The sequence below is a fragment of the Nilaparvata lugens genome, chromosome X (assembly GCF_014356525.2).
Source record: "Nilaparvata lugens isolate BPH chromosome X, ASM1435652v1, whole genome shotgun sequence".
Taxonomy (NCBI): domain Eukaryota; kingdom Metazoa; phylum Arthropoda; class Insecta; order Hemiptera; family Delphacidae; genus Nilaparvata; species Nilaparvata lugens.
The window spans coordinates 89707096-89726912 of NC_052518.1; the positions used below are offsets into that span (position 1 = coordinate 89707096).

The following is a 19817-nucleotide window of genomic DNA, read 5'->3' on the forward strand; positions in this document are numbered from 1 at the left end:
AGAAAACAGAGAAATGGTTAACGAGTTCAGATAAAAGACTTAGTGCCGGTTGCACAACAGCCTGTTAAATTTTAACCGTGATTAATTTCACGAGAACCAATCAGAGAAGGCGTTTTACTAAAGACGGTTCTCGTTAAATTGATCACGATTAAAATTTAACCGGCTGTTGTGCAACCGGATCATAATGTTCACAATTGAATATTAGATAGATTAGATTAATCGAAGATGCAATGTTCAGGCTCAATCAGATACTGAAGGAAACATTATATTGCCTTCATGTTACAAGCAAAGTAAGCTCTCTACAGAGCCGATAGCGATATTGTGTGCGATGTCAGATGATAAGATTGAGTGTGAATAGTTTAGTAATAGCACCGAAGAAGGAAGGTGTTCATTTAACACCATAGCCCCTTATTATGTTCATTAGAACACCATAGTGCTCTCTACTCCGTGGTAATAGGTTATTAGTTAATGATAATTGCTATTGTGAGGTCCACGTTACAATGGCAGTATTTGATTAACATTGGTGTTGCTATCCTTATCTATCATCCAGCAAAGCAGATACCGCTATCCTTTTATAGCTCCGCAACGTTGCCAGATCGGTTTTAAAAATTTTTAAATATAATTATTTAACAAAATATATCATCTTAATTTTGTAAATGTATTTTTATATAATTGGAAAAAAAATTGACGAATAAAATATAATACATTGATTATTTCAAACAAAAATGAACAATTAATATCACATCAGAAATACGGGCATCAGCCATTCTCTATAGAAGGCAGGGGCAGAGAATCAGCAACGCTGTACTCCTATCTTTCTTCACTGCCATTATAACGTGGACCTTACTGTAGTTGCCTATTACTTGTTGCTCTTGTCTAGCCACCTATTGATATGAAATTATTTTCTATTATTACCCTATTTCCACTTTCAGAGCAGACCCACACTTCTTGTGCGACATAAATGAAATAATCAGTGAAAGGTACGTTTTCCATTGGGCCATCGTTCGTTAACACAGTCGTTGGATCACCTGTTCGTTTTCTAATCTTAGTTTCGAAATCCTGACGATGACGGCCATAAAGCCCCAAATTTTTCACACACCTTTGAACAAAAAATTTCAAAATTATTATTATTACTATCATTGATCAAATTAGCTATTATATATATATCTAAGAATTTTAATATATTTCAAAATCTTCTTCTCTATCAATAGACCAGTATAAAACAACACAATATCAAATAACTTGAGAAATCCTACGTTTAGTTGAAACTTTTCGAAAAGTTCGAAATGTTATATACCTGCTTCGTTTTTCATTGAGAGTATCGTGGTATAAAACTCGGTTTTATGAAAACTTCAAGTCAACGCTACTGAGCCCAAAAAAATTACAAAGTTTGAAAAATTCTTGGGAAACTTTCAAAATTTCCCATTATCCCAATAGATATCATTGATTTATGTGACGGTAATAATATAATGGATTCCAGTATAGTCAGTTCCATTATAATAGCAGTATTTGTTTAACTTTGGTGTCTATCATTCGACAAAGCAGATGCTTTTTTAGCTCCACAAAGTTCCCAGATCGTTTTTTAACGAAGTAGAAATATAATTAATTTAAAAAATATTCAAACTCTATTATGAAAATTTAATTTTTGATCATTGAAAACTTATATTTTCATGACGAGTATGGATAACTTCTTACAACGTCGACATGAGTCGATACATAGTATGGACAAAAACGGACGCTATCTAACAAACATTATTATTTTAGGTTCTTAAATTTAGATGTTTAAATTTTCCAACTTTTGTTATGATCAAAATGGAATCATCAAATTACATACTAGAAATAAATTATGAGTTTTATTCAAAAGTGAGCATGTAACAGCTAGTATTTCAAATCCCCTATACTTCAATGCCCAAACCTGTATAATTACATCCGTGACTATCTTGTTTTTTATAGCATGATAAAATCAGTACTCGAGATAGATAGATGGATATGCTGCCTTTATTTAAGCGTAAAAGTTAAGAAGGTCCATCAAGTTTAACACTGAAATGACGAGTTTTAGACTATAATAATTGTGATGTATGGAATATTTACTCACTGACTGGATTATGCTTTCGAATATCTGCTTGAATCGTCATTATTTTGTGTGAACCGCTAATTGAGAAGTGCTTGTCCAGGCCAATGGCAAGCCTTCACATTGATTGGTTTTCGCCAATAGCAGTGCTCGACCATTAGTATAGATACTACTGCTCTTCACATGTAGTTATAGATTACCAGAGATTGATAATGGTGTAACAACCGAAACCGTATCTCGATGTTCAATAAATCTGTGGTTGGACAACATCCAGTTAATCTACTCAGTTGAGTAAATATTTCATATTTATCACAATACTATACTGGAGAATAGTATTGTCATATTTAGTATTAAAGTATTTTAGTATTATTTGGTATTATAGGTTTATAGTATTGTCATATAGTTTGCAAGTCGAAATTCCAGTGTTAGAACTTGATAAAACATATAACAGTTCGTAATAAAGAAATTCAAGACTTCCGGTAAGAAGGTTTCAGATCTTTCTTTGAATGACCAATCTTGTCTTAATGATCTCCTTATTTAATAGTGCTGTTATGTATTGTATACTTGTGTTATGAAGCTGTTATTACTCACTTGTATGCTGGTTCGTAAACCATGGTATTTTTCGCTCTATAGTCAGCTGTCGGATTGATGAATGGAGAAAAAGATCCAATAACAATGCTGTCACCATCACATGGACCGGTGCGTTTTGACATATAGTCGCCATCACCAAGTTCCATGGGCTCGACTTCAACGTCAATAAATGACTCAACTTCTCCATCAACTAAGCATCTGCAAATAATAATGAAGCGAATATTTTCTTTTATCAATTCTTCCTTGGCCTTTCCATCTTAACCCCTGCAATGCAATCAAATCAAACTTATATTTCAATACTTCTTCAGCAATTACATTCATCTTTCCTGCTCTCAACATTATCTCCACGTTCCATGTTTCAAACACTAAATCATTACATTATTTGCTTGCCGTTTTGTTTTCCTGAAATCCGATCCGTCCGAGGCTGCTGTGTAGGTTTTAAGAAGAATAACTTTTTACGGTGAAGAGCAGTTAACACTCCGACCGCCCCCACCTGGAGGACCAGGGTAATTTGTTTGGAGTTGCCTTCTCCTATAGTGAGGTCCATGTTATAATGGCAATGTTTGATTAGCAATGGTATTGCTATCCTTGTCTATCATTCAACAAAACGGATAGCGCTGTCTCTTTTTCGCTTTGCTCTGGTGCCAGATTGTTTTTTAACAATGTAGAAATATATTATTAATTAACGAAATGTTGGATCTTGATTATGAAAATTCATTATGGAATTATTTAAAAATGAAATTTCTAGCTTAATAAAATATATTTGATATTTTTTCGGGTTTTCTCCCTGGGTTCTTCCACCCTCACTGCCGTTGGGATTTAGGTTCAACTCACACTTACGCGACTCAGGTCGAGAGCATCTGTTTCCAAATAGTGACACTCAGACCTGTCGATTCTAGTCTCCGCGACGTCACCCATTTGAAAACACATGCTCTCGACTAGAGTCGAGACTCTTCTCGACCTGAGTCGCGTAAGTGTGAGTCAAGCCTTACTTCTCATCCGCCTTTGAGACCGTTGACCGATTTTCACCTGTTACCCTGGGCAGGGGCCCTTACAGGGTGCTACCATCCGGAGTCAGATGGACCTAAATTTGTCAAGAGATTGTCTCCTTGTCTCCTACCGCAGTGGTTGCTTACTGTGTTACACTGGCTCTAGATGTTGAAGCCACGTACTCTGCATCCACCACTTACTGCCACACCACTTTCTTAATGAAAGTTTCCCTGAGGCAATATTAGATCTGTGTCAGAATAACTGGAAAAGTGAAAGATAATATCAACAATTGGATTAGAAGTGATTATTTTTTCTATAGTAGCCTATTCTCTATGGTATAGTCATTTTCTATTCTATAGTATAGTAATCACCCAGTACTCTACTGTTTTGTGGCTCGCTTGATGATACCAAAAACTAAATAAACAGACTTAATAAAATTAATAAATAAGGCTCAAATCTGTGCTGATACTTTGTAATCATTTTAGTGATTCCTTCTTAGCCTACTCTTTTAAATGAATATTTCCTGGTCCTATGGGTTTTCCCATTCAATTATATATTCATCTCATCTCGGCAGACCTGAATTTCCTGATTCCTTTTATACTCTTTCAAATATGGAAGGAATCCCTAGTACATGGTTGGCCATAGATGAAAATCCTAAAAATCTTTCCCTATTTCAGCACACTCCCACTAACCCACACTTTGATATGTGTACTTTTTTTCTGTGTGTGTTTTTGAATAAATTTTGGTTTGAATTTTAATTGGGGATATGATTCTTATTTATTTCGTTGGAATCATTATTATAATACTAGAACTTACATTGAAAATTTGAAGATGCACAGCCAAAGGGCGAAATAGTTGGGGATATGACGAGAAGCCATCTCAAAAAATAATCTTCACCAAAATGTTACGTTCTCGGCCTGATAACACTGAAACACTGATAACAGACAAAAGATCCAACGGTAACTGAAGTTGAGAATTTTTCTCTCGATGTTCATCCAATAATAATGAATTGAAATCATTCATGAACATGTTTCATATGTTGTCGATCATTATTATTCACCCTCCAACAAAACGACTGTCAGCATTGGTTTGAAAGAAGCTATGATTTCATATTGATAAGAAATGCTGACAGTAAAAAGTGAATCCCACTGTAGTAAACATGATGTTTACTAAAGTTATAGCAAGTAACTACTGCATTCGTATTCGGAGTATTTGATCAAGCAAAATTATTGAAATAAATCTATATGAAACTATTCAACTATTGAACAAAAAATCTTATTCATAATTAACTATTAAGAGCCACTTTATAATGCCAGTGGAGAAGAATAGGAGAACAGCATTCGAGTCGGTAGGGATCACAATTTTTTTTGGACACAGATTGAGAGGGATACAACACTGTACACCTAAGCTGAACTCATGTACTAAATTTAAATATTTTCTCTCAATAATTAGCTTCTTGTAATAGAAAAGAAAAGAAGGAAGGAAAGTTTTCATGATTGGAGATAAGTTGAAGGTTGATGGTACCCTTCTTTCCCTAAAGGAATTGCAAAAGCAAGAGTCAAACTCCTCTAAGCGAGCGAGAAGTGAAGAGGCATCACCGAGTCCAAAACAAGGAGAATGCAAGGAATCCCGTGATCGTCAGACAAAGAAGAAGGGGAAAAAGTCCAATGAAAACAGCCTTGAAAGATTCCTAACAAAAAATATTGATAAAACTAAAGAAGAAGACCGTCAAAACGAGCAATCGGAAGCAAAACGCAAGGAGGATTCAAGATCAGAAGAAACAAAAAACAGGATGAATAGGAAAATGTGGAAACCAGGCTACCAACCAACAAAAACAAGAGGACAATATTTAAAGTAAGGAATTCAGGAAATAGTTATTCCCCAGAACGACTGGTCATCAAGGGGAATCAAGACCAAAACCTCCCAGGTTTAATTATAGGCACACTCAATGTAAGAACACTCAAGACAGAAGATCGACTCATCGAACTAGAGGAAGCATTGAAGGAATCTAGCATTGATATCCTTGGTATAGCAGAAGTAAGGAGACACTCCGAAAAAATAATTGAAAGGAGCAGTGGATTCATTTTCTACCATTTTGGTGAAACACCAGGTCATAAAGGTGTTGGATTCCTTGTTAGAAAGGAGTTGAAGACGAAAATCGTAGAGTTCAAAGGTATATCCGAAAGAATAGCATTGCTGAAGTTGAAAACTCAGGGAAAACTGTTACATATTTACCAAGTTTATGCTCCTACTTCAATGGCTGAGGAAGCTGAGCACGAATCATTTTACAATTCACTCACCGCAGCTCTAAGCAGGGAAAGAAACAATTGGAAACATATAACTTTGATTATTGGTGACTTCAACAGTCAGGTGGGAAAGCAGGAAGAGGGTGAGAGGCTTACAGTAGGGATATATGGCTATGGGACAAGGAACGAAGCTGGACAAAGACTGGTGGATTTCTGTCAAGAGCAAGGATTAAGAATAGTTAATACATTCTTCAAGAAACGAGCTGGTAAGAAGTGGACTTGGATTTCACCAAATCAATTGTTTAAAAATGAAATAGATTATGTGCTGACTAGGCACAATGGAATTGTGAAGCAGTTTGAGGTTTCAGGGAGTCTGAAATTTTATACAGATCACAGACTCATATCCATTGAATTGACAAAAGATTGCTTCAAAAGGAGGCCAAAAAGAGAATGGAATGAAGAAGTAGTAGGGAATATTTTCAAAGCAAATGAACAAGGACAATTTGAATTAGAATTGCAGAATTGGCGTGAACAAAGAGGTGCATGTCTGCAAGAGAGCTACAATAGATTGGAAAGCATCATAAAAAATGCTTTTGAACCTATAATAAGTACAAAGATGAGGAAAATAACCAATGAAACTAAAGAATTGATTGTTAAAAGAGAAGAAATGAAGAAGAAAAAGAACAAATGTTTCCATGAACGAATTGAGTTTAATACGCTTTGCAAATTAGCAAGATACCAAATTAGAAAGGATATTAGGACATTTGAAGACAGAATTATAAAAAATGTATTGGACACCAGTGGATCAACAAAGAAATTGAGAAAACAATTGTTTGACGGCAAAGAATGGAAAGTTGGAGTCAAAGATAGACGTGGCAGGATTGTAAGGAATAGGAAAGGTATTTCTGAAAATGCTACTGAATTCTTCAGAGAGCTATATCGGGACACATCTGAGAGCGCTGTTGTATTGGAGCAGATTAATTTGCAGGAAGAAGTACCAACAATTGAAGAAAGTGACCTGAAGACAGTTGTAAGTACTTTGAAAAGCAATACCATGGCAGGAGGCGATAGGATAACAAACGAGATGCTGAAAGTACTGTACTCGATCTCTTCAGAAACAATAATCAGTCTGTTTGATAGAATCTTCAGTGAACATTCGGTACCTCAGCAGTGGAAAACATCAGACATAATTCTACTGTTCAAGAAAGGAGATCAATACGACATCAACAACTATCGACCAATAAGCATTTCATCTTGTTTCGGGAAACTCTTCATGAAAATGCTACAATATCGCCTACAACCAATTATGAATGAGCGTCAACCAGTCGAGCAGGCGGGATTTCGAAGTGGATTCTCAACGATTGACCATCTTCAAGCAGTTAGTCAACTCATAGAAAAATGTGAGGAATTCAATATAGGTGTCTACTTGGCCTTTATTGATTATAAAAAGGCATTTGATAGTTTGAAACATGCATTCCTCTTCACGTCGCTTGAAATGATTCCAGCAACCTTCTTAAATATAATAAAGGACGTATATAACAATAGTACAGCACGAGTAATATCAGATTCACCAGGAGAGATCTTCAGCGTGCAGAAAGGTGTGAAACAGGGTGACCCACTCTCGCCGTCTCTCTTCAATGCCGCTCTACAAAACATTTTTAGTGGTCTCAAGTGGGATAGGTATGGTTTGAATATCCAAGGACAATATCTAAATCATTTACGTTTTGCGGATGACATTGTTCTCATCGCCAAATCTCCATTAGAACTAAAAATCATGATAACCAGCTTGGCTGCTGAAAGTGAGAAAGCGGGGCTCATTATAAATCCAGGGAAAACACATCTCATGACTAATAGGGAAACAGTAGACATAACACTTGATGGCTGCTCATTGAATTGGTCAAGAGAGATTATTTATCTAGGACAACTGATTGCTTTCACTGACAGAACCGACAAAGAAGTGAAACGTAGGTGTGCAATTGCATGGAGGAAATATTGGTCATTGAAAAGTATTCTCAAGAATAAGGAGATTAGTACTGTTAAGAAGACACAGATATTAAAGACTTGTGTTTTTCCCGCGCTTATTTACGGCTCCCAAACCTGGGCGTTAAAGAAAGCAGTACTACAGAAAATAGCAAGAACTCAAACGGCGATGGAAAGAAGTATACTGAACGTAAGGAGGTTAGATAGAGTTAGGAATACATCCATCAAGGCGATAACAAAATTGGACGATGTACTGAAGACTATCAAGACTCTGAAGTGGATGTGGGCAGGTCACGTCGCTAGATTGGAGGATGGCAGGTGGACGAAGAGTCTAACTTTGTGGAAGCCCAGCTGGAGGAGAAGGAAAATTGGACGACAGCGATTCAGATGGGAAGACGACATTATGAAAGTGACTGGGGATAGGTGGGCAGTGTATGCAAAAGATAGAGATAGATGGAGGAACCTGGGAGAGGCCTATGTCCAATAGAGGACCTGGTTTCCACAAATAAAATGATAAGAACATTTTTGCATTTTCTTTTTATTTAATCTTCTATAGTAATAATGGACTATTTGAAAAAAAAGCTAGCTAATTCAGTAATGTTATTTAATATTTTCAGTTTAGCAAAGATGTTCATTCTTTCTACATATTATTTTGTATTATTGTATATGCCTCCTTTTCAATACTGGAATGCTGCTTCTTACTTTTATTCAATGTTCGGGAGAAATATGCCACTGGTCTTTCATTGAAAGATAAGGTTGCTGCAATACAAAAATCAGAAGCGTCTGTTTCAACTGTGAGTATACCTTTTTTGTCAAGAACGTGAATTACAGATGCAGCTATTTCTTCTTTATTACTTGGTACTAGTATTTGGTTGGGAGTGTTCAGCTATCTTCTTCCAACTTAATCCACTCTCAACTTTATGTAGAGCATCACCTTTTAAAGGGAAATAATTACAGTGTGCGAGAGGGTGAATCTTGTCAGAAAAGTTGGGAATACATTTAGAGTAATGTGAAAAAAGACCTACAGCTCTTTTGAGGGATTTTGAGTTTGATGGCGACGGTAGATTGATGAGAGGGTCAAGACGGTAGATTGATGAGAGGGTCAAGACGGTAGATTGATGAGAGGGTCAAGTCTTTCAGGATCTGGACGTAATGAATTGTCTCCGATCAGAAAACCTATAAAATGTATTTCTTTTTTTGAAAATCTACTTTTATCTTTGTTTATAGTGAGTGAATACCGTGATGCTACTTCGAGAAATCTCTTGAGATTAGTATCATGTTCATCCTTTGTTTTTCCACAAATCATGACATCATCCAGATAGGCAAAAGTGTCGGATAACTTCTCCGTCTTGAATGAGAGAGTCTATAACTCTTTGAAAACTAGAAACACCAAATGAGATACGATAGAAATGATATAGTTTACCACATGCTTCAAACCCTATATATTTCCGTTCTTCTGGTAAGATATTTGGTGATATGCCGATTTTAAGTCAATTGTACTAAACCATGAATATTGAGCTACTTTCCGTTCCCTACCAATTCTTCCATGTTTGGAATAGGATATGCGTCTAATTCGGTAAATCTGTTTCTTGTTCTTGAATAATTAATAACTATTTTTTTCTATTGTCAGGTCTCACAACAAAGGCTTGCGCCCAGGGTGATCGACTTTCCTCGATAGTGATGCTTCTTCCAAAGCTAAGATTGCATCTTCATAAGAGCTATATTCCGATATTATTTTGAAGTTCTCAGCAGATAATAGAGTAATATTAGAACATTCAATTTGATTTATTCAGAGAATTGATACGAATTGATATAGTTGTCCAATGTTAAAGTGCAACAGTTGATATAGTTGTCCAAAGTGCAACATTAGGTTGCACTTCGCTGACCTGTCTTCTCCTCCTCATGGTTTCGAATTCAGTCAATTAAATTGTAATAGAAAAGAGCGATATTTGGATCAAAATATAGGCTTTAATTGACAGAATTGAAATCTAGTGATGGAACATGATAAGATGAGATTTAACAAGAAATAACAAACTATGGTAACTAAGTCAGCTGTATTTATCATGTCATTCATGAAAAATCTTCGGCATAATTTTGAAGTCCTCTCAAGTCAAAATTTCTAGACCCTGACAGAACTGCTGTACCAAAGTTGAACATTTTCTGTCAATTGGTTCTTGAAAATGCAAGAAAATGCAGAAACATAGAATCAAATTAAGTTTTATACGCTGGGGAACGCTAGGAAAACGCAATAGAAGGAACCGCTTATCTTGGGCGTATGTTTGGCGTAATCCTAAGTCTTCTTAGGACAAAATTTCCAGACCCTAGCTTAACTTTTGTTCCAACTTTGAACATTTTCTGTCGATTAGTTCTTGAAAAAGCCTAGAAACCTCAGATAAACGCTGGAAAAACACAGATTTTTTGCGTATTTTTGGAAATTTTTCCAAATCCGTTCTTAGTGCTCCTCTTGAAGGCCAACTGAACATACATGCCAAATTTGAACGTATTTGGTTCAGTGGGTTTTTAGTTTTGTTGATTATGAATGTGTAAACGGAGGGGGTTGTTTCTTCTCTTCTATAATATTTGCTAAAGTTTACTGCTATCAAATCTTCCACCGGTATTTGAATCCTTGATTGGTTGGGAGCTTATAGTGAATTCGTTCATCCAAATGCACAGATTATCATAATTATTTGATTGTCACCTATTAGCAACTAGCAACTACGAGTCAGGAACTTCATTGGAAAAAATACTTTTAAAATTTAACGTCAGGTTTATTGAATTCATTAACGAATCAATATAATAAATCATGCCAAATTTTCAAACAGAGTTACTCAGTAACTGATTCAGAAAAAGAAGGTATATCTCATTTTGGAAACCTGCTAACGTGCTGCAACTAAATTCGGGCCTCGGTCATCCTATGTACTAAATTTTAAGCTATAATACGAAAGCAACAAGAGTTTGGCACTCACCATTTTAACAATATCTGAACTTTACATAATCCAAAACTCAATGAACTCAGACGTTATGAAACTTACTACAGTCTACTTAAATTCACGCACACGATTAACTTCTTAATTTTACATCTACTGATTCTATCTAATTCGGACTTTTACTAAATCAAAATTACTGATTACCGAAAAACGTTTTAATTTGTACCTCTGTATGGGTAACAGACCCATTCAGAGAACTGAGGCTCGCACACCGTTACATGATGTTTTTCCGGTTACGTCTCAATACGAACTGCGGCCTATTCACTGAAAATTATTCCCCCTCCACGAGCGTTGAGCATAACTTCCAGTGGAAAAGTCAAAGCTTCAAAAAGGTCAATGGTCGTACAATTCCCAAATACAGTATCTTTTTTGACAAGAAATTGAAACTGCATTTGAAAAATGCATGAAAATTTCTTCAATGTCGACAACTGAACAACAAGTTAGCAAATTCAATAAACATGGTCAAATATTCTCACACTAAAATCTGAAAGTACGAATCAAAGTTCATTCCAGTTCAAAAACCTGAAAAATAAGACACACAAAAAACAACTACAATATACCCACTCAATTTCACACTATTACAAATAAGTGAGTGATTTAATCTGTGCCATATAATAATAATATTATATAAAAGCGAAATGACACAGATTATAGACTTGAAATATTAAGCCTATTGGTGGAGGGGTGTAGTGGGTGAATGTTGAAAGAAGATTGATAAAATATTTAAGGAATAATTACACATTCAATGTTGCAGCTTCTTAACCGAATTCAAGTTCTAATCATAACGGATCAAACAAAATGGAATAATAGTTTATGACTCAAAACTCCACTCATCTAATGCTAACGCAATCACTTGAGAAAGAGTCAATGAGTTAAGCATAACATCTAACAATCAATGCTTGGAAAAAAACAACAAAATAATTTATAATAAAACAAAAAATTGAGTTCATTCCGTTAAACAATAAGGGAGAAATCACTTGTTGATGAGAAAGTTATTACGGAAATAATTCAGTTTTTCTAAGTGGAGAAATTTCTACTTTCTCTTAGTTTTCCAGAAATGGTAAAATCTATGCATCATAAAGAAACCTTTTGAGGAAGTAATGCAGAAGACAATACTTCCACTCTCATTGAATCTATAATGATTGTATGATGATTATAATGATAATAATATTTAATGATTCTATATTGATCGGATCATTCAATAAGAAATGTCATGAATTATCAATGATATTGGAGTTTTGTGCCCATAATTATGACCAACTGATAAAGTGCCAATATAAAATTGGTAAGACTTCCTGTAATCATTAGACTTGCTACGAATATTATTCATAAACAGTCATGATTCATCGCTTATCCACTCTACTTTATTTTTTATTTACCGTAGATGGGCTAAGATGATAAATTTTGTTAATTGGATAATTTAATCATGTTGGCATACTAGTGATGGTGATATTCACGATAGTTCAGTAATTATCGCAATTTTGATAGCGGATGTTAAATTAGTGTGATTTTTATCATATATAAAAATTCCCTGTATAGGTAAATTTATGAGCTTATTTCCCTAGATATAAGTGAATTTGTGAATTTTGATTGGCAACACTGCCAACTTTATTACGCATTTTTCATTGTTGCTTTGGTATTGCAGTTCAGTTGACTGGCGTCTCTTCTTCAGTTCAGTGACTAGTAAGCTACTTCTCTGAGTTTGTGAGCCTTAAAGTTCCACGTTCTCTTCTACATTCTGTCTTACAGTCTCACACTTTGGAGTCTGCAGTGTTCGTTTATGATGGAATTATTCGAGGAAGTCTACACCAACTTAGCTCCTATAGAAGAAAATCACTCCGCGCCAAATACAGGAGAGTCTCCTTCGGGAAAAGTGATTCGTGACGAGCTAGTGAGAGCGAATGATGAGTCTGATGATGTAGTGGTAGCAGCACTAAAGGCTGAAAAAGGAAGTGCTGTTCAGTTTGCAGCTGATTCGAAGCAGAGAATCAAGAAGGCTGCTGATGTAAATGTATACAAAAATGTGAAGATGAAAGTTTCCGGAGGAATTGTGAGTAAAAGAGTTGTATTGCAGAAAAATAGCATGTTTGTAGTCGAAGAACCTAGAGGATTGATTGAAAAGTCTCAGATTGTAGATGGCAATCCAGATACTGTGTTTGGTATTGGTGGAGATATAAGAAAATCCTCATCTTCTTTTATAACAATTGATGGGTCACAGCGCGAAGAAGGAGAGGAGAAATATCAGGAAAACGAAAAAAATGAGCCGGATTCTTCCAAGAATAGCTGCTCTTCCGATGAAACTGAACCGATCACTGAAAATGTCAGTATTGAGCTACATTGGTCTTCCAGCACTCAATCTATCTCAGAAACACGCAATGCGTTCTCCAGCTACATGGCGGGCATCATGCTCTTTTTATCTGGTGTGTTGGGAGAAGCCAACAGATCAAGGAAAGTGGACAACAATGAGATGTCGGACGACAGGAAAGCGCCTCGCGGATCTGGAGATGGAAACCCTGCAGCAAACGATGAGTCAGAATTTGCCAGATTCTTACTCTCTGAGACTTCGGACAACGTTTTCGAAGAGACAGCATTTGGAGGAGACACCGTTTCCGAAGAGACCTTTCTAGCACCACCACCAAAATGCAAAAAAATCAAACCTCGTAAGGAGCATGCATTCTTTCGACCGATTCCAGAGAACAGACCCATGACCAGAATCGTCTACATTATAGCTATCCTTCAAGGAATTGTGCTGTTCGCGGGTGGCATCTACATCTATCTGCGAAGATGAGGTTAGACGACGTCCATCTAGTTCCAGTGAAGCACTGCCAAGTGGAGAAACATTACGCTTAGGTGAGTGAATCGAATATTTATTTCACAATCGCATCCATCATTAAAAGTCCGAATTTTAATAATAATTGGATAATTGTAGCTAATTGAACGAGCTTTAGCGAGTAAATTACTTTAAAAAAACTTGAAAAATCTTTAAAATTTTTTCTTTAAATCTTTTCCCTGTGTGTATGTTTGTCCGTATAATAATGTTCTACAAAAACTTTGAACGATTTGTTCAATCAGTTTCAAATTTTGAACACATATTCTTCTATCCTTCTCACAGAACAAGCTCGTTGAACAACAAAATTAACTCTCTCCTTCGTCCTTTTTCAGGATATAACAAAATAAAATTAAAAGTGGATAAGAAGGAAAAATTGTAATTTATCAGTTAGTCAGCTGCATTATTAATTGCATGCAATTTCCACAATTTTTCCATTAATTCAAAACATCTTATGCTATTTGGGAGCCATCACACAGACTGCACTTTATGAGCCGACACATTATTTCAGCTGATTAATATACAACATAATTTACAACTTCTACATCAACTCGCTTTCCTTAATGTCTGTCTGCCTATCTATTGTCTGTCTGTAACATATGCGTAATTAATGATTTCAGTGATAGCAGACACTATGACGTTAGTATTATCAATTTAGGGATTTTGAATTTTGATTTTCAATTACCTATACGAAGTAAACTATAAGGTTCTATGGATTCACATAGCCCTATGCTTACCTGGTTGATGATGATTATGGAAACAGCTCTATGGGAATAGGATCTCTATAAAACCTACTGTCATAATATTTGAGAAAGGAAGAAATTTCCTTGTGAAAGAAATATTCAGCTGATTTCATAATTTCCACCAACCCAATAAAGTTGTACGAATACTAGTTGTACGAATACTAATATACTAGTTGCGAATTCCAGATATCATTACAAGAGTTCATGAGTGAGTTCTCCAACCCAGGGGGTCACTAATTATTAGCTATAGATTCAATAATTATAAAATTCAATGTAGTAGTACATTTCGCCTGTATAATAGTACGATATTCACAGGTTTTCTGGAATTAGGATGTGTTCAAGACACTGGGAACTATATCCAGAGTACGCTCACTGTACGGTGAAGAAATAAAAACACAGTGCCCTGATACCCGTCCACATTACAAAACATACGAGTACTGCTTGAATTTCAAAAGTTCAATTATCAATCAACAATTCAATTTGACATGAAAAGTATAGAAGATATTCAATTATACATAATAGTGACAATTAGTTACATAGATAATGTAAGCTAAATTATTATTAGAAGAGAGGTGATCCTGTGCTGAAAATATGAGAGTTGAAGCAGATGGTTAGCAGGTACAAAATGAAAAAAACTTCGATTTTACATAACAATCGAACAAAATACCAGGATAGAGTAAGTGGACTTAAATTGTGGAGATCTATTCAAATAAGTTCAGAAGGTTTCCCAGTTCAATGGAATCAAAATAATCAACTAGCCGGCAGGCTCGCTTCGCTCGCCTTATCCGTCTGGACCCCCGGCTGTAAAATCCAGAATTGAGAACTGCATTCTTCATTCGAGCTTACTTCCTCTTGTCATATTGTCAAATACAGAGTCTTTTGACATTTCGACATTTCATTTTGACAGACATGTTCCTGAAATACATAATTTTAATGCATAGACTAGTAGGAGCGATGCGATAGACAGGCCACTACGCGCATTAATCATGGGGGAGGACCGTGCCGCAGCGTAACAGTGCTACTTATCCCCCTCCCACCGCCGCATCCATGATCGTAACCCCCAAACTATATATATATATATATATATCATTGGATTTAGAAAGAAACGGCCTATAACGTTTATTGGGAAGCTTTTCCTCTAAGTCGGCTAACGACTTAAATATTTGAGAAATAACATAAAGTTCATAAAGAAAATAGATTTTTCAAGATATTTTATCTTTTTACGGAAAAACTATGAGGTTTATCGCAAAAATGTAAAGGACCACATTGAAAGCCAGTTATGTGTACATAATATTGAGAAAGAATTCAAAGCTGTACTATGAATATTAACTGCTGGACAGGCGATTTTATAAGCGCGCGTTTTTTACAACTTATCCCCTCCCCACTAATATGTCGACCACCCTGGGACGTGACGACATCGAGTTTTTTATACATTGAAGACCCCCTAACAATAATCCGAAGTCGAATTCTCTGCCTCTCTCATGTATGCTCAATGTAAGCCAGCGCCTGGACTAAGCGTTCATTTGCGTTCTCTCAGATTTATCAAGAGCAAATTACCAGAAAATGTTCAAATTTGGTACAAATTTCCAGCTGGGTTCCAGAAATTGTCTGTAAGAAGAATTAAAATTTCGCCGAAGATGCGTCTGCAATTGGTGTTTTTCTGAGTTTCATGAGAAGTATTTTACTAAGTTTGAACATTTTCTGTTCATTTGCTCTTGATAAAACTTTTACCTCAACAACATTGTTGTTATACAACATTGTTCACCTTAGCTAAACTTTTGTACCAAATTTGAACATTTTCTATCAATTAGTTCTTGAAAAAACTTAGAAAACGCTTAAAACGCTGATAAACCGCCGATTTTTGCGAATTTTTTACGTTACCGTATTTCAAAACCCTCACATACAATATTTTCGCAAGCTGGAAAAACGCAGATTTTGAGGCTTATCTTTGGAATGTTTTTCAAATCCGTCTCTAGAAAGCCAAGAGAAAAAACCTGCCAAATTTGAATGTACTTGAACCAATAGATATTTATTTCGGTTGATTATGAAGCATTGAATGAGTGAGTGAATGAATCAGTGCCATTTCGATTTTATATATACATGAGTTTCGCGGAATATATTAAGGGCGAGACCAAATTAGACGTTTTTCAGGCACCAACCCTATCAGCCAATCGGTGAGCTTCCTGTCCTGCCGACTCTGTAAACTCCTGAAAAAACGCCTAATATGGTTTCGCCCTAAAAGTGTTCTCGCAGTTAACAGTTTTCCCCAGATTCAAAATTTAACACATGTTAGTCAATTTGTTTTTGATTAGTCACAAATAATTTCATGGAATTATTCATAAATGAGTTTATTTATAGATTTGGTGGTTATAAAGTCGATCGTTGTTCATTGTTTCTCATAAGATTACTATAAAATCAAGTAGGCTAGTCACTTTATTTATTATAAGCTTCAAGAGAAACAGTCAATCAGAAATGTTGAAATATTCCATTTAAAGACTCTATCTTTAGGTAGAAATGTTTTACTAGTTGAAGTTTAACTACAGATCAAAAAATCCAAATGAACAAGAAAGTGACGAGACAGTGGAGAAGAAACAATTGAACTAACACATAATAATAGAGTTATTTTGGCCTAGTGATAATTGTGGTCTCACAGGAGGATCCAGTGAGATCAATAAAATTTAAATGAAAAAACTTAACATTTTATTCTACATCATTGTTATTCGATTTCTGCTAATATTCATTATGTTCGGTTAAATAATATATTTTGATGCTCAACTAAATGTTTGTTATCCTATATATCATTTTCCCTCATGCAGATTTATCGTAGGTCGTTACTACATTATTTGTAATGTAGGTAAAAAACTGTTAATGCTGACTCTTGACTGATGGACACTGTAGAAATTCTCTTTTGAAGCATTCTCCTACAAGATAAATAATAAAGACTATGAGTAATGAATCCCAGATTGAATAGATGGAGACCCGAAAATGGCTGATTCTAGTCATTTTCCATAATATTTGGCGGTGTGTGGAAATTTTTAGACCACTGATGCCGTTTTAGTCGTCATTGTCGTCTTCTTACAGAGGTGGGCATTAATACCTGTTCCGCCTTCAATCATTCTCCCACCTTTTTCTTGGTCTGCCAATACTTCTCCTCCCTTCTGGCTTGTGAGCAGTGACAGCTTTGGGAATTCTTCAGTTTTCCATTCTCTCAACATGTTCTCTGCACTGTTGTCGATTCTCGTTAACTCGTTCAGGTATAGAGATCACATTGAGCTCACTACTGATATCAATATTATAAAGCCTGTCCTCTCTGGTGCATCCCTCCACTGACCTTAAAAATCTCATTGCCGTTTTAGTATCTATTAAAATCAATAAACGCTGATTTATCATTTACTTTAATAAAATTATAAATTTACTGTTAATCACTCTTAGAATTTTGTTGTTCTGTTCTGTTTCAGATTGACTGGAACAAACTGATTGCTCATTTCTTGAAGGAGACTTGTCTACATCCCACATTATTTGATCTTCAATCTACGACTATTCTATCATTATATTCTTACTTAATCTCAACTGGAAATCCAAATTTTTCCTAGTTGAAGTTTATATGTATTGTATTATGTTATTCTACGTTACTAATCTAAATATTACTGTACGATTTTATTTCATGCTGCTATAAAATATCATTTATAGAATCAAAAAGTTTGATGCAAGACTCATTATTTAATTTAATATTCAGGCCCAATAATAAATTCATTTTATATTGTGAGGTCTCAGAACAATAACCAAAGAATTAACGCTTTAATTGTAAAATATTCGAGAATTACAGAGTTTCAACAAGATTAACTATTCAAGTTAAAAGATTGCATTCACTTATAGGATAGTGAGCTAAATTAAACTAAATTAAATTAACTAAATTTATTTCTATCTACCCTATTGAAAAAAAATGTGTGTCTTCTAGATGATCTGATAGATTTAGGTCGATTTTGTAGGTTTTATTATATTTAAATTCAAATCAAAGTGATTTAGAAGTAAGTATTTAATGAGATAATCACAAAAGGTAAGGTAGTAATCACAACATGGTGATTTGAAAGTATAAGTGTCAATCAGCTCAATTTTCAAAAGTAAGAGGATACAAGAACAAGTTTTCCAAATTGATTCAAGATTTTTAGAACTAATATTCTCAAGTTCAAGGATTTTTCATGTTTAATTAAAGCCTACATATGAATGAGTTCATTACAAGGTTAACAGCATTTATATTTCCCACATTGATTTGAATAATACACATTAAAGATTTGGAATTCATCAAAAATAGAAGTCGATTATGGTATACACTTATTTCTCTTCTATGATTGAAAGTCACATTATAATTCTGATTCTTACCAAGTATTTTTTAAATTCTCATTAATTTTGTATTAAACTCATGTTAAACTAGACAGTATTTCAAACAAATTTAAGATATATATTAAAGCCTTCATAAAAAAATATGATTATTGCATTTAGAATGAGATATTTTTGAAAAACGAATAGTTTATTATCTATAACACTCTGTATTTTTATAAATTTTTAATACGATTTATGTTTTAAAAATAAATTATTGAAAATTCAAAAGAATGACAATTATTTTGTTTTTAACTCATCAAATGAAGCCTTCTTATCGAAATTTCATTCATTTGAAATTTATATTTTCAGTGGGGTCTAGAGTGGTTAACCTATTTGAAATTTTTATTTCAACACACCTAAACTATTCTAATTTCTACAAATTCTATAGAGTACCGGTATTCATTTATATGATTTGAATGAGCACAATGATGTTATTAAACTAGAACAGAATAATATAGATGATATGTTTATCATAATGTACTAGTATATATTGAGTATAATAGTCAACTCTTGCCCACACATTTATTTACATTCAAAATTCTAGTGAAGTAACTCATGCATTTCTGATTGCTCTGAAGTAGGCTATTGATATTTTAATGAATCATGCTCATCTACAACTGTTTTTTACAATTCTGTCACAATTTTCTATACCTATCAACTAAATAGAGTGAATTAAACTTTAATCCATACATAGAAATGTCGAGGAATTTCTCCATATTAAGGTGATAAATGAACAATATAATTGTAAACAACTCCATGTGGCATTTGAAGCAGAGTATACCAACCTACCACTGAAAATTATACCTCAAGCATTGAAACTAGTATGGTTCAAATAAATCACATGTGGAATTGACAATATCTTGTTCATTTGCCACCTAAAATAATATCATGTTCATTGGGAAAATGTAAATAAAAATATTTTATTTTATCTACTATCTAATCGACAATTTTGAAGCTACTCAGCATCTTATAGAAAGCATAAAAATACTGAGGAGTCTAACA

General features: G+C 34.7%; 2 protein-coding genes across 3 annotated transcripts in view; one reads left to right on the forward strand and one right to left on the reverse strand.

The window, feature by feature from the left end:
• The window catches only part of LOC111049369, a 91523-nt gene extending 86906 nt beyond the window's left edge, over nucleotides 1–4617 (reverse strand). For both annotated transcript variants that reach the window (XM_039442635.1, XM_039442634.1), the window contains exons 1-3: nucleotides 4469–4617; nucleotides 2663–2860; nucleotides 916–1099 (exon numbers count right to left, since the gene is read on the reverse strand). In XM_039442635.1, coding sequence (XP_039298569.1) covers nucleotides 916–1099; nucleotides 2663–2860; nucleotides 4469–4530 — 444 coding nt within the window. In that variant the 5' untranslated portion in view covers nucleotides 4531–4617. The remainder of the gene's footprint in view (nucleotides 1–915; nucleotides 1100–2662; nucleotides 2861–4468) is intronic.
• Nucleotides 4618–12513: 7896 nt separating this feature from the next.
• Nucleotides 12514–18836, forward strand: LOC111049367. The gene is made up of 2 exons (XM_022335413.2): nucleotides 12514–13715; nucleotides 17894–18836. The coding sequence occupies exon 1, from the start codon at nucleotides 12646–12648 to the stop codon at nucleotides 13651–13653; it is 1008 nt and encodes a 335-aa protein (XP_022191105.2). The 5' UTR covers nucleotides 12514–12645; the 3' UTR covers nucleotides 13654–13715; nucleotides 17894–18836.
• The last annotated feature ends 981 nt before the right edge of the window (nucleotides 18837–19817 follow it).